Here is a 22,372-nt window from a genome sequence, read left to right as displayed (position 1 = left end):
TTTTATCTTACTATGTATTTGCACAAAGGATGTGGATCATTTTACTGGCAAAAGTGCAAGGATTTTTCTAAACTTGCGTCAGTCAATACACTTTAGAATAAAGGATCATATCAATGTAAATCATAACCTCTTTCAAACTTAAGAAATGAGTGGTAGTTTCCGTGGTTTTGTGTGCAGCTCTGCTCAGTTTCTTTTTAACATGCCATAAGTATGTGTGTAAGTTATTTCCCTCCCTATGTGAATCACCATTGGCACATGCAGCGATATTCCATTGCTTTCAGCCATGTACCTGAACAACGGTTGAGAGGATAAACATCAGACTGTTTGTTTTGTTTGGACTTTTCTAACATTTTCAAACTGCTTGAAACAGTGATAAAACCCTGTAACAATAAGGCTTTTGACTTTTTTTCCTTCTGCGTCTTGATTGCCTTTTAACAGCTGCCTGGTTTTGGAGCAACTACAGTCGAAAGAGAAAAAAAAAGGCCTCCAGACAGAGCAATTATGGTTTTATTTACTATTCCCGTTCCTACAGCTCTCCCTTTCTCTGTCTTCCTTTTTTCTTTTCGCTTTGTGATCATTGATCAGATTAGAGAAAAGTAGAGTTTCCTTGTGTTATTCATCTCACATAAAAACTTCATGACATATAAAAAAAAAATCTCCCCTTGAAGGTCTTGATTAGAGTGTCATTTTTTTTTCTTGATCTGAACCAAAGACAGTAAAATCCAATCCCCCAGAATTTCATTTGCTCAATAGAACACCCAAGAAAGATCATTTTAAGAGCAACAGCGATTGAGTATAAAGCAGCGTGTGAATAAAGATGAACTCCAATGTTTGCTTTCCTTTTACATTCAGGATCAGGCTACAGAATCCACCTTTGAAGTGGAGTGAAAAAGCTGTTGCTCAACAACAAACAAAGGGCACATTGTCTGAACCCTGCAGCTGACATGCAAAGCAGCGGGGCATTCACAGAATGCAAAACATGTTCATGCGAACAATGAAGCCACTGATCTGTTCGTGTAAACTGTGCATACGACCGATTCATTTCATAACCGAATCATCTTTCAACACTTTTGTTTTTTAGGGCAAACTGGCAGCAGCCATGCACAAAAACACATCGTCACACATAATCACATATATATATCTTTGAGTCGCTGTGCAGGAGCCTGTGTCATAAATGAGGACTACCCTGTAACTGCACAACTTCACTCCAAGAAGAACCTGGATCAACTCGTTTTACTCCCAGATTTACAAATGTACATTTTGATATTTGTGTTTCTCAGCAAAGTTTAGATTTAATCAACATGAGACAGGCTCAAGGTCAACTGCAATCTGGTTTTATTGGTGTGGGCATTGTGCACTTATTTCCCTTATTATGATTATCACACATCTCATAAAAGACACTAAATAAAATCAGTCTTTCCATGTTTAAAACTGTATGACAGCATCTGTGCGCCACCAAGTGGTGGCCCAAAGGCTTTGTTAAAGTCTACAAAATGGATCTGCAACATTTCAACAACACACAGGAGTGTAAACGATAGTTTATTGCAATGTTATATACAAATTAAAGTCTTAATGAACTCATGAATCCAGAGTTTAAAGAGGATTTGATGTTAACATAAATACAAAACTAACAAAGATCAAAGCGATGGTCAATGAGGGAAATCCCTTTTTTAAAAACACAAAACAGTGTAGAAAAAAAATGGCACGTTTAAGGGACAGTTCACATTTTTAGCATAAGTTGGTGTCGTTAATGAACATTACTTTAGTCTACAGATCCTGTTGAGGGGTCTCCACTAAAATCCCCAGACTGAACTAATGTGTACGCAGTAATGTCAAAGAAATTAACTAATACCAATAATGTATACCAATAAAAATGTGAACTATCCCTGACATGGGAACCAAAAGAAGCTGAATGAAGGCGAAAGCTGATGTTACATAAAAGAAACATCACTTTGAAACAAAGAACAGAGAACTTTTTTTTAAAAAGGTTGTAGCACCAACAGAAAATACCTGAATAAAGACTTAGGTTATAGATAGCATTTTTTAAAACCATGTTACATGACAATATATTTAACACGTTGCTGCCAAGTTAATTGATTAAACTTTATACAAATATGTATGGGTGGTAGTTTTCCAAACTACAAACAAACATGGGATTGAGAGCTCATGAACAATCATGCGTCAGCCTTTGGGCAGCGTAATAAGTTCAGACACCGTTGACCAGGTTAGCTTTTTCCTCCCTCTGTTTATTCACTGCTTGATCCATAGCGTCAAGAAACCTCTCAAGAGTCACTGTCGGTGTCTGCAGGCAAACAAACTACATTAAAAAAAAAACAATATGATTTTTTCCCCTACACTCTGTAGAACAAAATCAAATACTTACCTTTACAAACAGTGCGTGGGCCAGAAATGGTAACTTTCTAAGTGCTCTTCCACTCAAACCTTTGCTTTTTCTGGAAATGAAAAGAGAAACAAAACATTAGCCATTGGCAGTTCTCACTGGTACTCTAGTCTATGTTATGACTAGAGCAGAGACGGTGGGATTGTGGTGCTATTGCATTATGAGGCTGTACTCACAGAGCAATGTTCCTCAGGTTCAGACTGTGTTCGGAAACCTCGCTCTTCGCAAAGCCCATCGTCTCGAGTTCGAACATGGTAAACAGCTGCTGCCGCGGGTAGATGACCTGGCACTGCACATCATGAAGCGTAGACGTATGGGAAATTCTGAATTATCAACTTGCCGTATTAAAATAAAAACTTTTGTACTGCTTATTACTGTTTCTCATATATATATATATATATATATATATATATATATATATACCATAATTGGTGCATAAGTTCATTATAAGTTCATTATTAAGTTCATTATTGAGTCCAAATATTTGATTTTATGCAAACAAAGGAAAAATAATAGAGTTATATTTTGTTAAGTTTCAAAACTTAATTAGTTTCAAGACTTTTCTCAAATCCTGTGTGGTTGTCTTTATATTAGCACAGCTCTCTACAATATTCTTGGCCTGCCATTTGGCCACTTTACTTCAGTCCTTCACTTATCATCTCACGTTCAAATGTTTATTTTTTTTTGTTGTAGCATTCTTAAATGTTTTCTCTAATCATTGTGTTTTACTGTTTAGTCAAATGGAAAGACTGTTTCATCCAAAGTGCTCAATCAAGGTGCTGGCCTAACCATTGAGAGGATTTGGTCCCATAGTATGAACATGGAAGTAAGAGACTTGTTAAGGCACGTGTGATTTGCATTATAAATGATGAATAACTGCAAATAATGAAAAACAAAAAAGTTCGGTCACCTTCATCAGCTCCTCCAGGCAGGAGAGGTAAATGTTGTAGATGCCCTTCTCAGACGGAGGTCCGATGTACTGCTTGATGTCAGCTCTATCCACAAATGCCAAGTCTATCTTTTCTGTCACATTGGAGGTGGTCAGGATCACAACGTTGGAGTGTCTGAAATATCAGTCAATACAAAATTAACTTGTGTAACAAAATAAAAGTCTGATGGAAGGATTTTCCAGGGAAAAACAATAATGAAGAGTGATTTTGCTCCCTTGCCGTTTGATCTGGTCCAGTTGAGTGAGAACGGAGTTGACCACTCGGATGGCGTCAGAGGGCTCTGTTCCCGCCTGGGAGGCATTCCTAGCTGCTGTTAGACTCTCCACCTACCCACCACAGCAAAGACACTCCACAACATGAGACAACTAAGGTACGACAAGACAGTCTTCTGTTTTATGTCAGTGACTGAGAAAGCAAATCAATGAAAGATTGCACTCAATAATTTGATTTTAGGGGCCCACATAAGACATATTCCAATATCAAGTTAATTTCCAAGAAGCTGATTTTTTACCTCATCGATCAGAACAAACACAAGAGCATCTTTATCATCAATCAGTTGTTGGATCTTTTGAAACATCTTCGTGACCAGCTTACCGCTCTGTAACAAAGAGCCATGATGACAATAATATCATTTCCATTTAAAACATCCCTCAATTAAACAATGTAACATAAAAAAGGAGCCAGGTGTACCTCTGAGAACCATTTTGAGAACAAGCTGTGGCTGTTTATCTCGACAAATTGCCCATAAGAATACCTGCAGGGAGAGGAGTGTACTTTGAAATGAAAAGCGCAGGTGCACTTGCTGCTGAAGTGGTTTTGCATGAATGATTGTCTTACCGACTTGACAGTCTGATTGACAGCTTTTGGGCGAGAGCTTTGCACAGTGACGTTTTCCCCGTGCCCGGGGGTCCTGAATGTGGGCATACACATAGTGAAAAATCACTTATTTTACACATCCCATCCCTGACACAACCTCAAACAATGAAACTGTGGTTCCTCTTAAGATATTTACCGTGAAGCAGCACAACGCGGTTCCACGAAATCAGGTTACTGTCAACTTTTTTGTCTGAGAAGTAAATTGTTGTAGTGACGTAATCCAGGAGCTGAAGGAAAATGAAATACATTTTAAGTTTGGCTGTGTGAAAATGTCCTCGAATGTAATGATTTGCTCTCATCTGTCAACTGCTATTTCAAGTTTTTACCTGGGTTTTGACTCCACTCTCATATACCAGACTCTCCCAAATCCCGTGGAATTCAGCTGTTAAAAATAGATCAAGTCATTTCAGGGGGATGATTCAGCAAAGATCAAAATTTAATGAGCCGAAGCCAATAGACAGTGCAAATCACAATAATTAAACATAAAAAATGAATCATTCATCATTATTACTTTAATTGTGCCTTTACGTTAACACCTGAGCCAGGCTTTATCTCTCTTTTGATTATTGAATATGTATCCTTGTATGCGTAAAAACTGTATATGAAACAATTGTAGTTTTCTCCAAAGCAGAGAAAGGATGCTTTGGCCAGGTTGGATTTAAACTGGTTCAATGAACTAATGGTTTTCACAGGAGAAAAAACGTAACTAAATATTCACAGAACCCCTGCTGCATAATCTATTTTTTCAGTGACCATTCATATTAGGACCAAACTGATAAATCAGCCAATATTATTGCACATATACCAAATAGGGTTAAGATCATCTTGAAACCCTACATCAGTGTTGATTGTATATGTGAACAAATCCTCTCCAGTCAATTGTTGTCTATGTCCCCTAACAAATATCAGAATCTGAATTAGTTTCATAAATCCAGTATCCGATATGTTCTGAACACACCTATCCTTACCACAGGCACCTCTTTGCCTCAATCCTGCTCCTGGAGAGCTACTGAGTCTAATGATGTGCTCGTTATCAAGCAGCTGAAGCTTTTCACAGGTTTGATAATCATTAGAGTCAGACGTGTTGGAGCAGGGAGAAACCTTAAACATGCAGGGCAGCAGCTCTCCAGGAGCAGGACTGGGCACCCTGAGTGTATCATACTGAGCATAAGAAGACAGCAGGAATCCAAGATAGCCGCAGCATCTTTTTCTCCATGAAGAACTACAAACTTTTAGAATGTAGAATGATCACTTCCTGTATTGAGTTTTTACTGGCTGTCAACTGGAAATAAACAAACCTAACAAAGCTATATTTTCTTATCCTGATGTTCTATTCAATATGCTATCCTCAACAATGTCTGGTGTCACCTGCTGGCAGCAACCAGTGATTGGCTGCTGAAAGCTCCTCATCCTCCTCCAAACTGAGCGTGCTGGGTCCATCCTCATTCAGCGTGAAGATGTGAACGGAGATAGAGCAGCTCTTCATATCAAGGGGCTGAGTAGGGGGGGGAAATGTTCATGGAAAAAAATGAATAAATGAATTACTGCAAAGCATTGATACTTTGTTATGAACAATATAATGATATACAGATGACAGAAATGATTCACAAAGCAAACCAAAACAGATCTGTGTTACCACTTCCTCAAGATCAACTATAGCCACAGATTGCACGTGTTTCTGCAGGAAGTCTTCGTCAAACTCTGTCCATCTGTAGTTTCCAAAAACCATACTGTGGCGATTCAGTAGAGCAAGAACATGTGTCCTCACCTCAGACAGTTTAGCTGTGCTGAAATATGAACAAGAAAAAGACCATGGAGTTACATAATTTAGTTATCATTAGGGTTATTAACTGATTACTTTAGCAACTGTGATACAGATACCTATATTGGGTCAATGCTGACTAAAAAGCTGGATCTGGTGTCTGAGACAATGGGGCCACTCTATTTATTATTATTAATATTATGATTTGAATAATTAAAATTTATATTGAAAAATAAAATATATTCATTGGTAAAAAATTTGTTTTCCCAAAGTTAGGAAAGCAGTGTTTAAGGATATGTTTAAGTTAAACCTGATGTTGACACATAAAAGAATGATCCCTGTCACTTCCTTTTAGTGAGGCATACACTTTATTAATAAGAGACTGGTATCGGATCGGTACTCTGTATCAGACCACACCCAAAGCCCAGATATCGTGACTGAAAAAGTCGAATTGGTGCATCCCTAAAATACCAATAAGAATATTGGTTTCTAGACGTTTATAAAAATAAGTCACTTCAGGCATTTCCCAATGTATGTATATGTTTGGAAAATTTGACTTTTATTCAGTTGTTAAAGGAAAGGCTGACATATGCCCCCAAAACATAATATCTCATTGCATACCACCTTAAAGGATGTGGTCAGTTAAACTGTGTGTTTGTTTGTGTGTGTGTGTGTGTGTGTGTGTGTGTGTGTGTGTGTGTGTGTGTGTGTGTGTGTGTGTGTGTGTGTGTGTGTGTGTGTGTGTGTGTGTGTGTGTGTGTTCTGTATTCATAGGCTCTGTGGTTGGATCTCCACACAGGTATGAATCACTGGCATGTTTCTAACTAAGTAACATGAACCCACCTGTGAGATTTAACATGGACCTCCACATTGATGTTTTGTTTCTGGTTTCCCACCTCCATTCTGTCACCGTCCATCTCTGTAAAACTGAGGACATTAGGGCAACATTCACAACTTTAAAAGCAGCATCTTCTATATTTTTCACGAGTCTAAGAATGTTAAGTTGGAGGTGTTGTAGCTAGCGTTAGCTAACATAGCTGATGATCGTGGTAGTAAAGGTTAACACTCTGCTACATCAACAAACCGGAAACCACACTATACACCATTTACATTATCAATCTGGTTATCAATCAAAGTTCTGGTACCATAGAAACTGTCGACGGTCCGCTGTGCTGTCAACAGTCACTCACCTTCTTCTTCGTCTTCTTCTTCTTCTCTAGATTATTGGATTCAACACTCAATCGAATTCAGCGCGCTGATTTGTTTAACCGGAAATACGCCATTTATTTGGGGACATCCCTTCCGACTGTTGCTCCAAGCAAATGGAAGGAGGACCAGACACCAAAATTATGAGTCTGAGCTTTGGGGTGTGTATGACACATACGCAGTAAAATCTGGTCTGCAATTGCCGATAGTCTCTATCATAGAACAATTAAAAATATTATGTTTAAGAGTTGTGACCTTGTTCTGGAAAGTAATATATGATTTGTTTAGCACTGATTTGGTCACTATACTTGACTTTATTTGTATCATTAATAAAGATGTAAAAAAGGAAAATGCGCCCAAGCGCACCCAAAGAGCCCCTGGATGGAAACCATCACTTTATTTCTAGCGCCATCTACCTGAACCAACTCATGGTCATACTGCAGAGCGCAGACATCTTTTTTTGGTGTCCCAGCTTCCTTCCATTTGCCTTGCTAGCTTTCTTGTTAACGCTAGCTTCCAGTGTCTACATACCGTAATAATTGGAATAAACACAAGTCTTCTTCGGATATAAATACAGAGATGGGGAAAAAACACAAGAAACATAAACCGGAGTGGAGAACAGTTGATGGTACCTGAGTGCATTTTGTCTTTTTAAGTTTCCGCTTTTGTTCCAGTCAGCTTTATGTTAGTTAGCAAGCTTAGCTTAGCTAGCTCAACATACATCAGGTTTTCATTGTTGCGTGTAAAAATCTACCTTAATCTACAATCATGGTGCACATCTCTTTCGTATAATGTCGCTCTGAAATCCTCAATTAATCTGTTCTTTATAATTCAATATAGTCAATATTTGTTGCATGTTTGTTTTTGTTATTGTTTTGCTGTTAATTATAACCTAGTTATTTATATAGATATATATATCCGATATTCATATTTTATATTAACACTTTGAAATTGCAATTTAGTTTAGTCTGTAAGAAATTGCATAACCAGTTAAAACCTAATAAAACAACACAATTGAATGCAATGCAACCCAATAACACAGCTACAGTCGGTTTTCTGTAGACAGAGAAGAGACAGTTTATCATACTCTTATTACAAAACATAAACAAGTAATCTGGCGTCTAAAGCAACACAAACAAAACTTGCAGTATTGCGGTATTGCTACCATACTAATGCTAACACCATTCACATGCTCACCTACTCCTTCCACAACGTTTCACCTTGTACTATGATTCCTATTTATTTGTTCCACACACTGAAATACAAGTCACATAAAATAAATAATATATATATTATTTATTATAATATATTATTATTTTTTTTTTCTTATATGTTTTTGACATTAGGGGATTTTTAAATCTATTTTTGCATGTTGGCAATGACACAGGAATCCATTAAATCTACATTTTCATGACACAAAAGGATTCCTATCTCACCTGTCATCTTCACTTTGCCTGTTTTGGTTGCAGACTATGAGGACAAGGCTCTCGAGAAGCCCCTGAAGCTTGTGCTCAAAGTTGGAGGAAGTGAGGTGACAGAGCTCTCTGGTTCAGGCCATGACTCCAGTTACTACGATGACCGGTCAGACCATGAACGAGAACGCCACAAAGAGAAAAAGAAGAAGAAGAAGAAAAAGTCTGAAAAGGATAAAGACAAATATGTGGATGATGAGGAGAGAAGGCGACGGAAGGTTAGTTTACAAAAGAACATTGTACCTTATACACATCTGTGTTGCGTGCCTTTTTAAGTTAAAAGGTGTCTTTTGTCCCATTCTATAGGAGGAAAAGAGGAAGAAGAGAGAGCGTGAGCAGAATGAAACAGTGGCAACAGCTTCAACTGCTGCCAGCGCTGGTGTGCCTGTTGAACCTTTCACATTGCCAAAAAGTATAAGTATTGGGCTAGAGGTGAGTGCACCTAACATTAGCCTGAGAATATGACAATACATTCAATGAATGATTTTGTACTTACAACTTGACTGTATCTCATCAGCCGGAAGAAAAGAAAAAGAAGAAAGAGAGAGAATATGAGCTAGAGCCTGAAGAAGATCAGGATGAGTTTCACCCCGATGTGAAGCTGGAAGGAGACCAGCTAGGAGACAGGCCAGTCCGAGCATGCAGGACACAACAAGGCAAGGATGCCTCTCTATGAGGACCACATCAATACTTTTTCCTAAGAAAACATTCAATTTTCTTTTAACAATGATTCACTTGTTAATGTGCTGCTGAATATCTGTATCTGTTTGCCCAATGCAGAGAGTGAATCCACTCCGCGTCAACAACTGCTGGAGCACTTTCTGAGGCAGTTGCAGAGGTGAGCAACACTGATTTAGTCTAGTTGCTGCCTCCATCTGTAACCTTCTGTCCTTCCAATGCCACAGTGTTGCTCCAGAAGAGTTTTAACGAGATCACAGTCAATACTTTAAAGAGCCAGAAGCATAAAGACTATGGGTTGATAGGAAGGCTGATACTAGTCCCTGAAGATGAATCTTGATGTTTTTGTTAATGAATATCAGGTCAGTAGTTATCTGTAATCCTGCAAACAAACAAACAAACAAACAAACAAACTGAAAACACAATGGCCTCAGCGGTAATTAATTGGCATATTGACACAATATTTACTGTAGTAGGTCCACCGATATAGGCTTTTTTAATGGCTAATGGCAATATTTAGAGAGCAGGGTGGCCGATATTCAATATATAATGCCAATGTAATGTTTGTTTTTGTTTGTATGAAATGCAGCAATTGCATAATAATAATAAAACAAATGAGACACAAAATTGCTGAACTTAAATGAACGTATTTAACACTGCATCGCCTCTGGTTAGTCTGTGTTTAGTTGTAGACCGTAACTTGCCGCAAAGTTTTGAAAATGCGACAAACATCATTTTTAAAACCTTCCATCAAAGAATTTACTTTTGCTTACCGTCCCAAATATGATAAAGGATTTACTCATCGGGAGTAGCAGTGGGGGCAGGGGGATGCCCACCCAATAGTTTTTCGAGCCCCGTGAGCAAGGTTCGAGTGGTTGAATGCTTTCGTCGGCCTCATGAGCGCAGGCATTGGCCGGTGTCAATTATTTTAAAATGGCATTAATCTGCCTGTTTTATCACTATTACTGAGCACAATCTGTCACCAAAAGATAAAATCTTTCTATCGTTGGACACACTGAGCTTTCCACTCTCAGTTCATAATGTCACCTTTTCATATACAGCGTCTCCTGTTGCATAAAACTGTAACTATAGATTGCTATCAACACAAGGACAACATTGGACAAAAGGTAAATTGGGCTACATCCTGATGATCACAGCACGTGCAAGATCCATTCATATTGATTGTATTGACCTCGCAGATAACCTGCACTGACATGATCACAACATGCACTCAAAAAGACAAGTCTAAACAAATCTAAAAGTTGGTGCTGTGAATAACATCATGCCTCACTTGTCTTTCCAGGAAAGACCCCCATGGATTCTTCTCATTTCCAGTAACAGATGCAATCGCCCCGGGTTACTCAGTGATCATCAAACATCCGATGGACTTCAGCACCATGAAAGACAAGATTCTAAACAATGACTACAACACGGTTACAGAATTCAAGGTGAGGATTTTTGGAAGTGAGAGTTTGGATCGTGAATATGTATTTCTTTTGAGAGCATTATAAAGTATAAGAAAGTGTGTGTAAACCATGTTGGCCTTCATATCTGATTGAACACTTTTTTCCCACCTTCAGGCGGACTTCAAACTGATGTGTGACAATGCCATGGTTTACAACCGACCTGAGACCGTCTATTACAAGGCTGCCAAGAAACTGCTCCATACAGGATTCAAGATGATGAGCAAGGTAATGAGGTCAAACGGATCAAAGACAAACACATTTCCTATACTTTTTTTGGGGGGTACATGTATTGTGTGTATTTATTAAATTAAATTACATTTTATTTATAGTGCCAAATCAAACAAAAGTTATCTCAAGACACTTTACATATAGAGTAGGTCTACATTACACTCGAACTTATTCATGGTTTAGAGGGACCCAGCAATTCCTCCTTGAGCATTAACATGTCACACTATCTTTAATAATAATAATAATAATAGTATTTATATACAGTATTTATCCAGCAGTCTTGTGCGCACAGTGGCGAGGAAAACCTTGCTTTGTACAGGCAGGAACGTCAAACAGACCCAGCTCTATTAGTGATTCACCTTTTTATCACATGCTTTTACAGAAGTTTCACTACAGATAGGTATTTAGACTTTAATTTAAATACTTAATACTTGCTTTTTGTCTGCCTTTATCAATTTCTATAAATGATGCACTTTAGTTTAGAGAGGAATAGCAGACCGAGTGCAGTCATGCTGACACTTAGTCAAATCATGGCCCTGCTCCATACACAGTGAATAATGGAATATATTCAAAACACTACTTAGACATTTTCTACTTCCGAGCAGCTTATCAGTATAGGCCCTACTCACGCGTACTGTATAACTAAAACACAGACAGGAAGTTACCAAGTCAAAAGATACAAATAAGTATATGAATACTTTGTTGTACACAAAGTGGAAATTTGTATTTGGTTTCACCATGTCATAAAAACATTAAACACCACATAAAAAAAACATACAAACAACAAAAGAGAATAGGCTCAACATAAATATTAATTTAAAAAATACCACACGTCTATGCAAAATAAAATTCCAAACTTCAGTAAAGTCAGGAATAGGCCTACCTCCTCATATCCTAGACAATCGGATTTTATTGATCGCCATGACAGCATTTGGAACAAAGAATTGTTAATAGATTTCTATTTGTCCCTCAGTACACGATAACATCTCCCAGAAGGAAACTTATTCAAATTCAATATGCAGCGGGTGAGAGGGGTTATTGGTTTGTTTAAAGTTGACCATAAAAAAATACTTAGTTGTATTGTGGCTTCCCAACGATCTTGGAGGCCATGTTTATAATTCGCTGCAGCTTCCTGGTCTCACAATTCAGGTTACCGTACCACATGATCACATTATAACATAGGTCAAGTTTCTAAAATATTTCCGTGCACCTGAAAGTTCTTGAGCTTACCTAGCAAGTGGAAGCGTTATGATATATTTTTTTAATGTGGCATTTCTTTAATCATCAACCATCTCCACCATCTCTTAAGTCTTATCGATTGTCACTTTATGGTATTAGAAATTCAAGCATGGATGATATGATTTGACTGTATTGTCAAAAATCATTCTGTTTTAGCGTGGATTGCTCCTTTTAAAACATCACTGTAATCACCAGTAGCTTTATTACTGTCCCTATTCGATTCCGTTTCCATTTGTATCTATACGTTTCCAGTTAAGCAGACAACGTTAAGTGTTGCCCCTTTGTCCTCTGCCTTCTGTACAGGAACGGCTGTTGGCTCTAAAACGCAGCATGTCTTTCATGCAGGAAATGGACTATACCCAGCAGGCAGCCATTTTGGGAGATGAAGACCTTGCAGCTGATATACCTCCTCCAGAGATAATCCCCATCCCAGTGGAATCGGCTAAGAAGTCCAAGAAACAACCAGTCAAAGACATGAAGGAAGTTATCAGGTATTCCTTATTTGTAATATCTAGATCAAATTGGAAGTTCTGTGATTCAGCACCGTGTCAGTGTAATGATCCGCTAATGCTGTCACTTCTGCTGTCTCAGTTACCTGTTTGAACCGGAGGGAAACGCATGCAGCTTGACTGACAGTACAGCAGAGGAGCACGTCCTGGCACTTGTTGAGCATTCTGCAGATGAAGCCCGAGATCGGATCAACAGATACATGCCCAACTCCAAGGTTTTCCTCTTATTGTGTCTACATTTGCATTCATACATAGTGTTTGTACCAGCTATAGCTATATTTTATGTTAAAATGACAAAGTGATAGTAAGGTTCCACGCTTCTAGGAGTTAATTCTTCAGTATAGTTTATGTTTTCTCTGTTCTGTGTTTTCAGATGGGCTACTTGCGTAAAGAACCAGACAGTTCTCTTCTATATACGGTTGTAAATCAGCTTGATCCCGATGCAGAAGGTTTGATATCACCATGTTCGTCTTTTAAACATCTTTCAAAACACTTTGCTCACACAAGATCTGCACTACATTAATGTAATTATTCTTTTTTTTTTTTTTTTTGCAGAAGAGGAGACTCATAAAGTGGACCTGAGTTCTCTGTCAAATAAGCTTCTGCCTGGATTAACAACCTTGGGTTTTAAAGACGACAGGAGACACAAAGGTGAGGTGTAATGTGCACTTTAGTTGATTGAATCCACATTAGTCATTTAATCTAATCGATAGGGCTGGACAGGTATGGGCGACTATTCAGGAATTTGTTAATTGGGTAGGTATTCAGTTTTCAATTTTGGTATTCAGATATTCGCTTTTACTATCACAACTGTAGAATAATACAATCCTTAAAAATAGTAATGCTTTTAATTAAACCAAAGCAATTAAGATAGACAGTCAATGGCTGAGTGTAATGCCTATGCACTCTGGCACGGTGCTAGCTGGCAGGCTGGGACGTTCCCTATTCACGCTGCTCACTGAAACCCACCCTCTGCCGCCGCGTCAGACAACGAATATCCGAATATTCGCTGTTGAATAGTAAAAAAAAACGCTCAATTACTCAATTACTATTAAATTTCACAAATTCAATGATTTACAACAGATTATGCTTTTTTTTTTCTTGCTCTGTGTAGTAACGTTTCTGAGCAGTGCCTACAATGTTCAGACCCTTCAGAAGAACACCATCTTTCCAGACCTGCTACCTGATGAGGTGGACACGCTCTATTCAGCCTATGGTGATGACACAGGGGTACAGTGTGCTCTCAGGTAGGGGGACTTCTCTGTCATTGGTTAAACTCAAAGGCAGTTCTGAAGGCAGGGTCAGTACCCCTGTAATATTAAGCCTGGACAACCCTCTAGCCCCCCTAACTAGACTGTCTTTAGGAGGCTGTAGCTGGCTCTGTTTTAAAGCTATGGTAGAGACAGAGAAGATGTTGGTATCACATGAAACCAGACGGCTGAATCAATCCATTGGTGCCAAAGGAAGGGGGGGGGGGGGTAATGCTCCAAAGTTAGTCAAAATTCTAGTGAGAGAAAACTGACATGGCCTGGTTAAACTTAGATTTAAAACTGTCAAGACAAAATAAATATCCCACGCTTTCAGCTTCTAATATGTTCCCTTTCGCCCTAAGCATACAGGAGTTTGTCAAGGGCTGCCGGGGTGTCACGAAATCTTGGGTCGACAAGCTTCTGGACAAGATGACGGCAGACGATCACACTAAAGCTGTCAGTCAAATCAGACAGGTATCTGACTTATACTAAACATACAGAAAAATATAGTATTACACACATTACTTCCATCATTCAAGTCACCAATCCAGTAACCAGTCTTGACCAATACCACCACAGTCTGTTCTATGGCCTGATATGCTTGTGATGCATTTCAGAAAAGAAACATCCTGCTAAAACCAGATGAAACCAAATCCAACATCTGTGACATGCAGGTACGCTGTAGTTTTTTAAACAGTAATGATGCATGAAATAAATAGATGCCCGACTGTCTGATTGGAGCTGTGTGTTTTTGTTCAGATGGCAGATGGCAGTGGCCTGGGAGAGAGTGGCTCAGTCCTGGACTTCATGTCAATGAAGAACTATCCTGATATGTCCCTGGATATATCCATGCTGAGCTCATTAGGTGATTATCCACATCAATGCGCTTGAGTGGATGTATTAAAAGTACCCCAATAATCCAATGATACCCTAATTAAGAGTTAGTGGCAGAGTCCATGGTAACACTAAACTTGGTTTAATGGGATGAGTCCCTTTGTCACAATAAGCATGCAATCACCTTAATCCTATTAAGGCAGAGTTATTATAACATTATGAAACATGCACAGCACTCATACTACTTGATTTCACTGAAAAAATGTTGGATATGACGCTCCATTCTGTCATTTCTGCTTTAAATGGGGGTAGTGTATTGTTTTGTTTTTTAGCTATTTGTTCATTTAATGTCTTACATAAACTTTCCCTCTTTCTTTATCAGGTAAAACTGTGAAAAAAGAGCCAGGAAACGAGGAGGGCCAGCAGCAATTTGACGAAGCAGACAAACTCCTGCAGGAGTTCCAGGAGGCTCAGGTGGACAGAGTCGGCTCCAGACCCTCGTCCAATCTGTCCTCCCTTTCTAATGCCTCAGAGAGGGACCAGCACCACTTAGGTATTTGCAATAGGAGTAAGACTAAAAAAACTTGGTGCTCATAAAGGAGCACTGCTTTTAGTTTCATTTAAAACATATTGTTATTAGTATCCTAACAATCCACAATACTATGTTGCCCAACTAAATGTTACATCTCCACTTTTCTGCAAAATTGTCATTGCTTACCACAGATTAGTAACATCAGTGCAACAACATAAGAGCCTTATCTTTTATCCACAGGGAGCCCCTCACACCTGGGCGTCGGGGACCAGTCTGAAATGGTTCATGATCCCTACGAGTTCCTGCAGTCTCCGGAGCCAGAGAGCACAGCCAACAGCTGACCACACAAACTGCCATTAAGTTATCCTGGTGTTAACAGCACTAGGTACTCAGTCTTGGGCTGTTTAAACACTGCGGAGCAGCAGCAGGAGCCTCTGCTTTAAAGACTGAATACGATTGTACAGAGTGTTTGTAGTGTAATTGTATGGTTTTGTATGGTTTTGAGTGCAACACTTGAAAATAAATGTTTGCACCCGTATTTAGAAATGAGTGTGGTTCAATAAGGAAAAAGAGAAACTAAGGTGTCACAATACCCGAATTTTAAACTTAACACTAATAGTATTCTAAAAAATTATACTTGACCACGGCCCCAAGTTTCTAAAATTGGCATTCTGCACACAGTGCTGGCACAGAAAGTCATTGAACACATGCCAACACACAATGGATTTTCTTCCGCATTGTTTCATCTGTGTAGCATTTGGACTGAAAATCTGTGGATCTGCTTTTTTTTTAGCTACGATACTATCAAATGTCAATATTGTATCGTTTTAAAGACACGATATTGAAAGATAATCAATACTTTTGACAACCTTATGAGACACTTTTATACAGCATACTTTATGTAGTGTGTATATATACTGTGGAAGCAGCTGTAAACAAAGAGACCTGTCAACTAGTCGGACTCAGTAGAAGCGTAGTGTATTTGCAGTTAAAGGATACAAAGCTGATTTGTGCAGCAGTAAACATCTACAGGCAACATGAGCAACATTTGCTGTCTCAGACAGTACGTGAGACACAATAGGGAAGTGAAAATAAAGCAAAACGCATGCATTTATTGCCAGTATAATGTTACATGAGAAACTCAAGATGAAATCAGCCATGAAAGAATGTGTCTCTTTAAAAGCAGAAGTGTCCTGTGCGTCTGTTTGCATTTCCCTCATGCTCTCATGGGAAACACTGGCTTTATCCCGAGGGGCTTTTAATCTCCAAGGCAAAAAAAAACAAGAACTACAAAGACTGAGTTTCATTAAGCAAGATAAAGCTGACTGCGTAGTTTCCCAGTCCCTGAAGGGCCACTATAATACAGCGTCGGGTGTCTTGAGGAGAGCTGTAGTGCGCATGCGCAGTAGGACGGTTTCCATAGCGCCTCTCCGACCTGCAGAGTTGATTCTTCAGTTTCTGATTCACGTCCTTCGGCGACACAAATCCGGGGACATACGGAGTATTTTATCCGTGTTTACGGGTGTGTTTTTTAGTAATCTCGCTGTGTCTGTTTGCTCAGGGGATGTTTTTTTTTATCTATTGTGTGATAAACTAATCATGAATAAACTAATCATGGAATATCAAGTGGTGGAAATCTCCGGCTGTATTTAAAAAGGAGCGTATTGTTTAAAGCCCATGGTCGCTTTCTTTCAACAACAGCAACAGTAAGTAATTCTGCATGGCTTAAAACTTCACAGACCTTCCTAGGTAATTACTATTGTAATGACTATTGTTGTTTTTTTAAGTTTAAAAAGTGTTATTTGAATTGTAAATTAAACACAAAGTGCAGACAACTTTAACCCTAATGTTAAACTTAAGCTTAACTTTAGTAGCTTAAGTTGTTAAGCAAAAAAGGAGACTAAAAACAATTTTCAGGAAGTCAACTAGTACATTTCACTCATTGGTCTAATGCAGTGATGAACAAAAAGCATTATTAATTTTTTTAAAAGCCACAAATCGTTTTCATGTTTTTGCCTATTAAATGAGCCTTAAGCATAGTGCTTTGTCAGGTGAAAACATGTGATTACTGGGCCTTTTACAAAGAAGGGGATGTACCCCTATTTCTCTTAATCAGCTGTTTTCTCTAGGCTATGTGGTGTGATAATAACCTCCTTGTTATTTATATTCAGTGGTGCCTTTGGTAGTTTATTGAGTAAAAAAACGAATACAATTTAATACAGCTAGACAATAAATCCAACCTTCATGAAAATGTATAATCTGTGTTTGTTGAAACAGTCATTGGTCATTTTGTTCTTCTGTTTAATTATATTCCTGATATTTTGTCCACCACATTTATACCAGTGAGTTTAAACTAAGGCTGTTGTATTAGTTGCCAGTGTATTAGGTACACTATGTCCATAATGGCAATAATGGCTGAACACTCACTATCATTATGCTCAACTAATTTTCCTAACTCATTTCCCCAGCAAATGCAGCCACACTCTAATGGAGGTAGACTTGCACGGAGTATGTATAATGTGTGTGTGTTGGTGGCTGCTTGATGCTTTTTCTCTACTGACTTGTGTGTCTTTTCTCTAGATGAACTGCTTCACTCAAAGACGCACATCTCCCATGCATGGCAGCAGTAGAAACGAGCTGGTCCCCTCCAAGCCTCCCAGGATGAACGGGTGGTCATGGCCTCCTCAGGCTTTCCAAGTGGTCGGCTGGCTGGTGTACAGCTACCTCGCCATAGTCAGCTTTGGCATCTATATCCCTCTTATGCCACTGCCGTGGAACCATGTGCTCTATGCTGTATCCTTGACACACGCAGCTGAAACCTCGCTGCTGTCCGTTGTAGCTGCTGTTAAGTGTGCAGCAGTGGGTCTTTCAGATTTGAATATGGAGCAAAGATTAGTCTCTGCTACGGTTTTGTTTGGGCTTGTTGGGCAGGACAAGGATGTTGTTGTGTGGGCTGTCTGTATGGGCTCCAGTCATACCAGATGTGACTGTCTCTCTTTCTCTATTAAGCTCAAAAGACATCATCAGTGGTGTTTTTGTCACATGTTGAATGCTGCATGATGTGAACACTGGTTCATTTTTACTGAAGCTTCACTCAGCCATAAGAACAGTCTATTTCATTTCTCACCCATTATATCCACTCGTGTGCCACAGTTTCTTGTTTGTGTATACAGTACTTACTATTCTGCACTATATTATCATACATTGCAGTACTTTCCCAATATTATTGCAATTTTCCTTTATTCTTGTTGCGTACAGCTGGCAGGCATAGCTTTTATTGTACACTTTTTCACTCATATTGCTGCTGCGACTATAGACCCAGCCGACGCAAGTGTGAGAGCCAAACAGAGCTATTCCAGTCCAATGCCCTTTTTTGACAGGAAAAATCAGCCACATGTCATCCAGAACCTTCACTGTTATCTATGCGATGTCAAGGTGTAAGTATCCAAAGCAGTAGTCTCTAATGTGATTTTGCTTTTTAAATTAATAAGGATATCATTTGTCAATCGTGCAAGAGTTGCTTTTAAATGACGTTTAATATAATCGATCTTCACGTAGTGGCCCCAGAGTGAAACACTGTGGTGTTTGCAACAAGTGTGTCAAGGACTTTGATCACCATTGCAAATGGCTGAACACCTGTGTGGGTGGCAGAAACTATTGGTAAGATGGCTGGATGAACTAGTGTGCTTTCAAATGAAAGGTGGATTGAATGATAAACTAACTTCCGGTTTAATGTCCTTTTCCTTCAGGTGCTTCTTTGTGGCACTGTCCTCTGCGACACTAGGTGTCTTCCTGCTCATCGTTGTCATCTTGTTCATATTTATTCAGCATTACCTGGATCCAAACAGCCTACGGACCTCCCCACAGTTTGAGAGTGAGTCATCAAAGTTTTGAGTTTTCTTAGAAGCAGTGATTCCTATTAATAAGTTTAACCTTGGCTTTGGCTTTGGCTTTGGCTTTGGTGTGCATCGTCAACATGTACAATCTGAGATAGATCTGATAAATAAGATATAATCCAGCTTGTTGCAGTTTCCTTCATGCCAATTAAATGATTCAGTCTTATACAAGGTTTTATTGGTATGGGATTAAACCTGCGTCATCAGATTTTTAAATTAAAAAGCCATTGAATTTCTATCACTGAATATGTATGCATTGACAATACTGTATGTATCTGATTTTTTGCCTCTGAATTTAACTCATTAGGCCACATTCAGCTGCAAAATTCAATACACACTCCCGATCTAGAATCGATTGCTTTTCCTTGGGTTCAGTTAACACTGAATTTTATACATTGAATATTGCAGCTGAATGTGGTATATTGATTTTTTAAACATTGACATTTTGATTATGAGTGTGTGAACATTGAATTGGGAAGGCAGGAAAAATTCAGCTGCTTAATTTCAATGGATAAATATTCAATGCTCGAAATTAAAACTTCTTTTTAAATTCAAAATCCAATGACACAGATTACTTCCCTATATTGGTTTTATCCTTTAGATTATATTTTGGCTTTTTATGCATTTTTTTATTAGTACATCTGAAGATGGACAGGAAATAGGGAAAAGAGAGGTGAAATGATGTGCAGCAAAGGGCAGCAGGTTGGAATCGAACCCGGGCTGCTGCAGTGAATACTCTGTTCTACCAGGTGAGATACTGGGCACCCCAGGTCTTATCCTTATTTTTTGCCTTCTTTCTACAGGTATACTGGGGAATGGTACCTGGCTGGCTTTTTTACCCTTAGCACCCATAAAGACTAGTTCAGCTGGTCTCCTTATATTAGCCTTCATAACAGCCATGCTGAGCCTCATCTGCCTGCTGCTGCTCAGTCATCTGCTGGGCTTCCACTTTTACCTCTGTGAGTCACAATCTTCAACAGACATTTTTATAGGGCTCTCTTTCCCTCATTCATTAATTAATCCTCACCATTCTCCTCTGTTGTTTGTTTTCCTCTTGGCTTTACAGTTTATAAAGGCATAAGCACATTTGATTATGTAAAGATGCAGCGCCAAAAACAAGCCAGAAACCGAGACACGCAAGAAGAAAATCCACACGATGGGAAAATCAATAACAAGGCCCCAAAGGTGAGACCCGTCCTTTGCCTCTCACTGTCACATCACTTACCTCATGTCTCTTATCGAATCTGTCATGTATAGCAACTCTTTTCTTCTTTTTTTAAAGAATCAAGAGAGCTCTGTTGACTGTGAGGCAGCATTATCGCAGAGCTCAGGGTAAAACAATTTCTTTACCGTTCATGTTATACTTTTATTAGAGCTAATTTTGAAGAGAATAAATGCCACTCTGGTTTTCCTGCAGTACCTGCAAATTTGACCCTAAAGGACCGCTAACAAGCCGACTTTCAGAGTCTATATGCACAGAGGTAAGCATGTCTACTTTTATCTCAGCTGAATGATTTGTAATACTGCATTAAAAACCTGTTTTGTTTTTCTAGTTGGAGAACTTTAAAAAATCAGCAGAAAAGGAGAATGGCTTCCATTATGGCACAGAAAATCCCACACAGAATGCAGAAGGTAGGTATCTGACTGCACTGTTGTAGCAGAAATATTAGAAATGCCTTACAATACAAGTAAACACAACATCACAAACTATATGCTAAGAAAAAGCTTTATGTTATTTATATCAGGATTGTTGTACTGCATTACTGTAAATAAAGTACACATACAAACCCATTACAGACAGATTATGGGACTTTTGTCAGTTAAATTTACTAGTATGGATTACTAGAACTACTAAGAACACAGTTTGTAAATATTACTTCTTGTTTCCTGTGTCTGAAAGGGAAAATGTCTAGAAGTGACACAGAAAGCGTGAAGCCTGGCGCTGAAGAGGCTCAGACGACCGGTGTGAAGTCTATTCACCTTGTTCCTGATGTGCAGAACCCCCTGGGCAGCTCCGTAATGACTCCAGATAATACTTAGCATCAACTGATGTCTGCGTGGTGTCAAATGAGGATATTCTGCTCTCAGGAACTAAATTCTAATGAAGATATATTTCATGAAATGGAGCCATACAACGATGGACTATTGTTGAGAAAGACAGAGGACGTCCTTGAATTTACACCATAGTTTGATACTGTTTTTTCATCCAGTGGACATTTTGTATGCATAGCTGGACCCGTCATTGTGTTTTGTTCCTTTTTTTTATCTGTGTGTTTTTATTACGACGGTTGAATTATTTAAAGCATTGTTTTATCTCACTGACTTGTAAAGAGAGCCAAAGTCCAGCCCCACTCCCAGGTTCATCTCTTTTCCACTGGCCTGAGATAGATGGATGTATTTTGGCATCTTCCTGAAACACTGAAACATGACACTGGAATTTACGGTTCACATTCTAAGCTGAATGATCATCGAGTACTATACTGGCAGTAACTTTTAGCATCTTGTCTTTTTATCTGATGGCTTAAAAGAGAGACTTATATGGCAAAATATTGTCTGACTGAAGGTAGTGAAGCAGATGCTATAGCTTGAAAAGGGGACTCTCCTTTGCTGTTTAATCAACTGTTGATTTCTCAAAGCCGGAAGTGTTCAACAGTTGTATACGTAGATTTAATAGAATGTAAATTTACATCTTCGTGTTTGCTCTGTTATTTTGTTTTCGTACCTGACCACACAGTGGCGCTGTCCCTCTAGCAGTGAAAATATGCCTACAGATGGACTTCACTACAAAAATACACGGACAACATTTCAATTGGCTGCTGCAATCTCTACGTCAAATTCTTGAATAAAACAGAAGAGTACATGTATAAAACAGTAAATGCAATAAGAGCAAGGTGGATAAGAAATGATTTGAAGTCCTTGTTACATACAGATACTGGCTGCTGAATGGCCTGTAAAAAAACAAAAAGACATGCCACAGAATACAATAAAATATAAACACCCATGTCCTTCGGCCCTACCTCATCTTTAAATTGGAAATTTTAGCAAAAGCTCTGTTCTCTCTGCTATGCAACCA

At 38.8% G+C, this 22,372-nt stretch overlaps 3 protein-coding genes across 4 annotated transcripts; 2 read left to right on the top strand and 1 right to left on the bottom strand.

Moving 5' to 3' along the window:
- Nucleotides 1-1,937: 1,937 nt before the first annotated feature.
- Nucleotides 1,938-6,911, bottom strand: trip13 (thyroid hormone receptor interactor 13). The gene is made up of 13 exons (XM_083918081.1): nt 6,833-6,911; nt 5,867-6,014; nt 5,596-5,722; nt 4,554-4,609; nt 4,364-4,454; nt 4,189-4,261; nt 4,042-4,105; nt 3,863-3,949; nt 3,571-3,677; nt 3,312-3,465; nt 2,578-2,690; nt 2,384-2,453; nt 1,938-2,302 (listed from the first exon to the last, which is right to left on the bottom strand). Exons 1-13 carry the CDS (start codon nt 6,904-6,906, stop codon nt 2,207-2,209), a joined length of 1,260 nt encoding a protein of 419 aa, XP_083774207.1. The 5' UTR covers nt 6,907-6,911; the 3' UTR covers nt 1,938-2,206.
- A 777-nt stretch (nt 6,912-7,688) lies between these two features.
- brd9 (bromodomain containing 9) lies at nt 7,689-15,893 on the top strand. 2 transcript variants are annotated; one of them, XM_083917661.1, is made up of 17 exons: nt 7,689-7,823; nt 8,665-8,885; nt 8,974-9,099; nt 9,185-9,323; nt 9,448-9,505; nt 10,649-10,793; nt 10,926-11,036; nt 12,624-12,769; nt 12,870-13,002; nt 13,161-13,236; nt 13,343-13,438; nt 13,902-14,034; nt 14,400-14,511; nt 14,655-14,711; nt 14,797-14,902; nt 15,254-15,424; nt 15,644-15,893. In XM_083917661.1, exons 1-17 carry the CDS (start codon nt 7,775-7,777, stop codon nt 15,742-15,744), a joined length of 1,980 nt encoding a protein of 659 aa, XP_083773787.1. In that variant the 5' UTR covers nt 7,689-7,774; the 3' UTR covers nt 15,745-15,893. The 2 variants fall into 2 exon arrangements, with proteins under 2 accessions (XP_083773787.1, XP_083773786.1); XM_083917660.1 differs by having other exon boundaries at nt 12,582-12,769.
- Nucleotides 15,894-16,993: 1,100 nt separating this feature from the next.
- zdhhc11 (zDHHC palmitoyltransferase 11) lies at nt 16,994-21,339 on the top strand (the record flags this gene model as incomplete). Its single annotated transcript, XM_083917833.1, has 11 exons — nt 16,994-17,109; nt 17,984-18,196; nt 18,662-18,840; nt 18,962-19,063; nt 19,153-19,277; nt 20,103-20,258; nt 20,366-20,484; nt 20,582-20,631; nt 20,717-20,780; nt 20,853-20,931; nt 21,200-21,339. The coding sequence occupies exons 2-11, from the start codon at nt 17,984-17,986 to the stop codon at nt 21,337-21,339; spliced, it is 1,227 nt and encodes a 408-aa protein (XP_083773959.1). The 5' UTR covers nt 16,994-17,109.
- Between the last annotated feature and the right edge of the window lie 1,033 nt (nt 21,340-22,372).

Source organism: Echiichthys vipera, assembly GCF_963691815.1.
Source record: "Echiichthys vipera genome assembly, chromosome: 8".
In the NCBI taxonomy this organism is placed as follows: Eukaryota; Metazoa; Chordata; class Actinopteri; order Perciformes; family Trachinidae; genus Echiichthys; species Echiichthys vipera.
Note: the sequence above shows the minus strand (reverse complement) of the source record. Positions and strands in the feature narration are given on the sequence as shown.

What these genes read in the sequence shown, in the direction of transcription:
- trip13 (XM_083918081.1), bottom strand. Translation starts at nt 6,906, where the DNA reads ATGGACGGTGACAGAATGGAGGTGGGAAACCAGAAACAAAACATCAAT. An exon ending in TGTTTGTTCTGATCGATGAG is followed by an intron (nt 3,678 to 3,862) that starts GTAAAAAATCAG and finishes TGTGGTGGGTAG; the next exon opens with GTGGAGAGTCTAACAGCAGC. An exon ending in CCCACGCACTGTTTGTAAAG is followed by an intron (nt 2,303 to 2,383) that starts GTAAGTATTTGA and finishes GTTTGCCTGCAG; the next exon opens with ACACCGACAGTGACTCTTGA.
- brd9 (XM_083917660.1), top strand. Translation starts at nt 7,775, where the DNA reads ATGGGGAAAAAACACAAGAAACATAAACCGGAGTGGAGAACAGTTGAT. An exon ending in ACACGGTTACAGAATTCAAG is followed by an intron (nt 10,794 to 10,925) that starts GTGAGGATTTTT and finishes TCCCACCTTCAG; the next exon opens with GCGGACTTCAAACTGATGTG. An exon ending in GAGGGACCAGCACCACTTAG is followed by an intron (nt 15,425 to 15,643) that starts GTATTTGCAATA and finishes TTTTATCCACAG; the next exon opens with GGAGCCCCTCACACCTGGGC.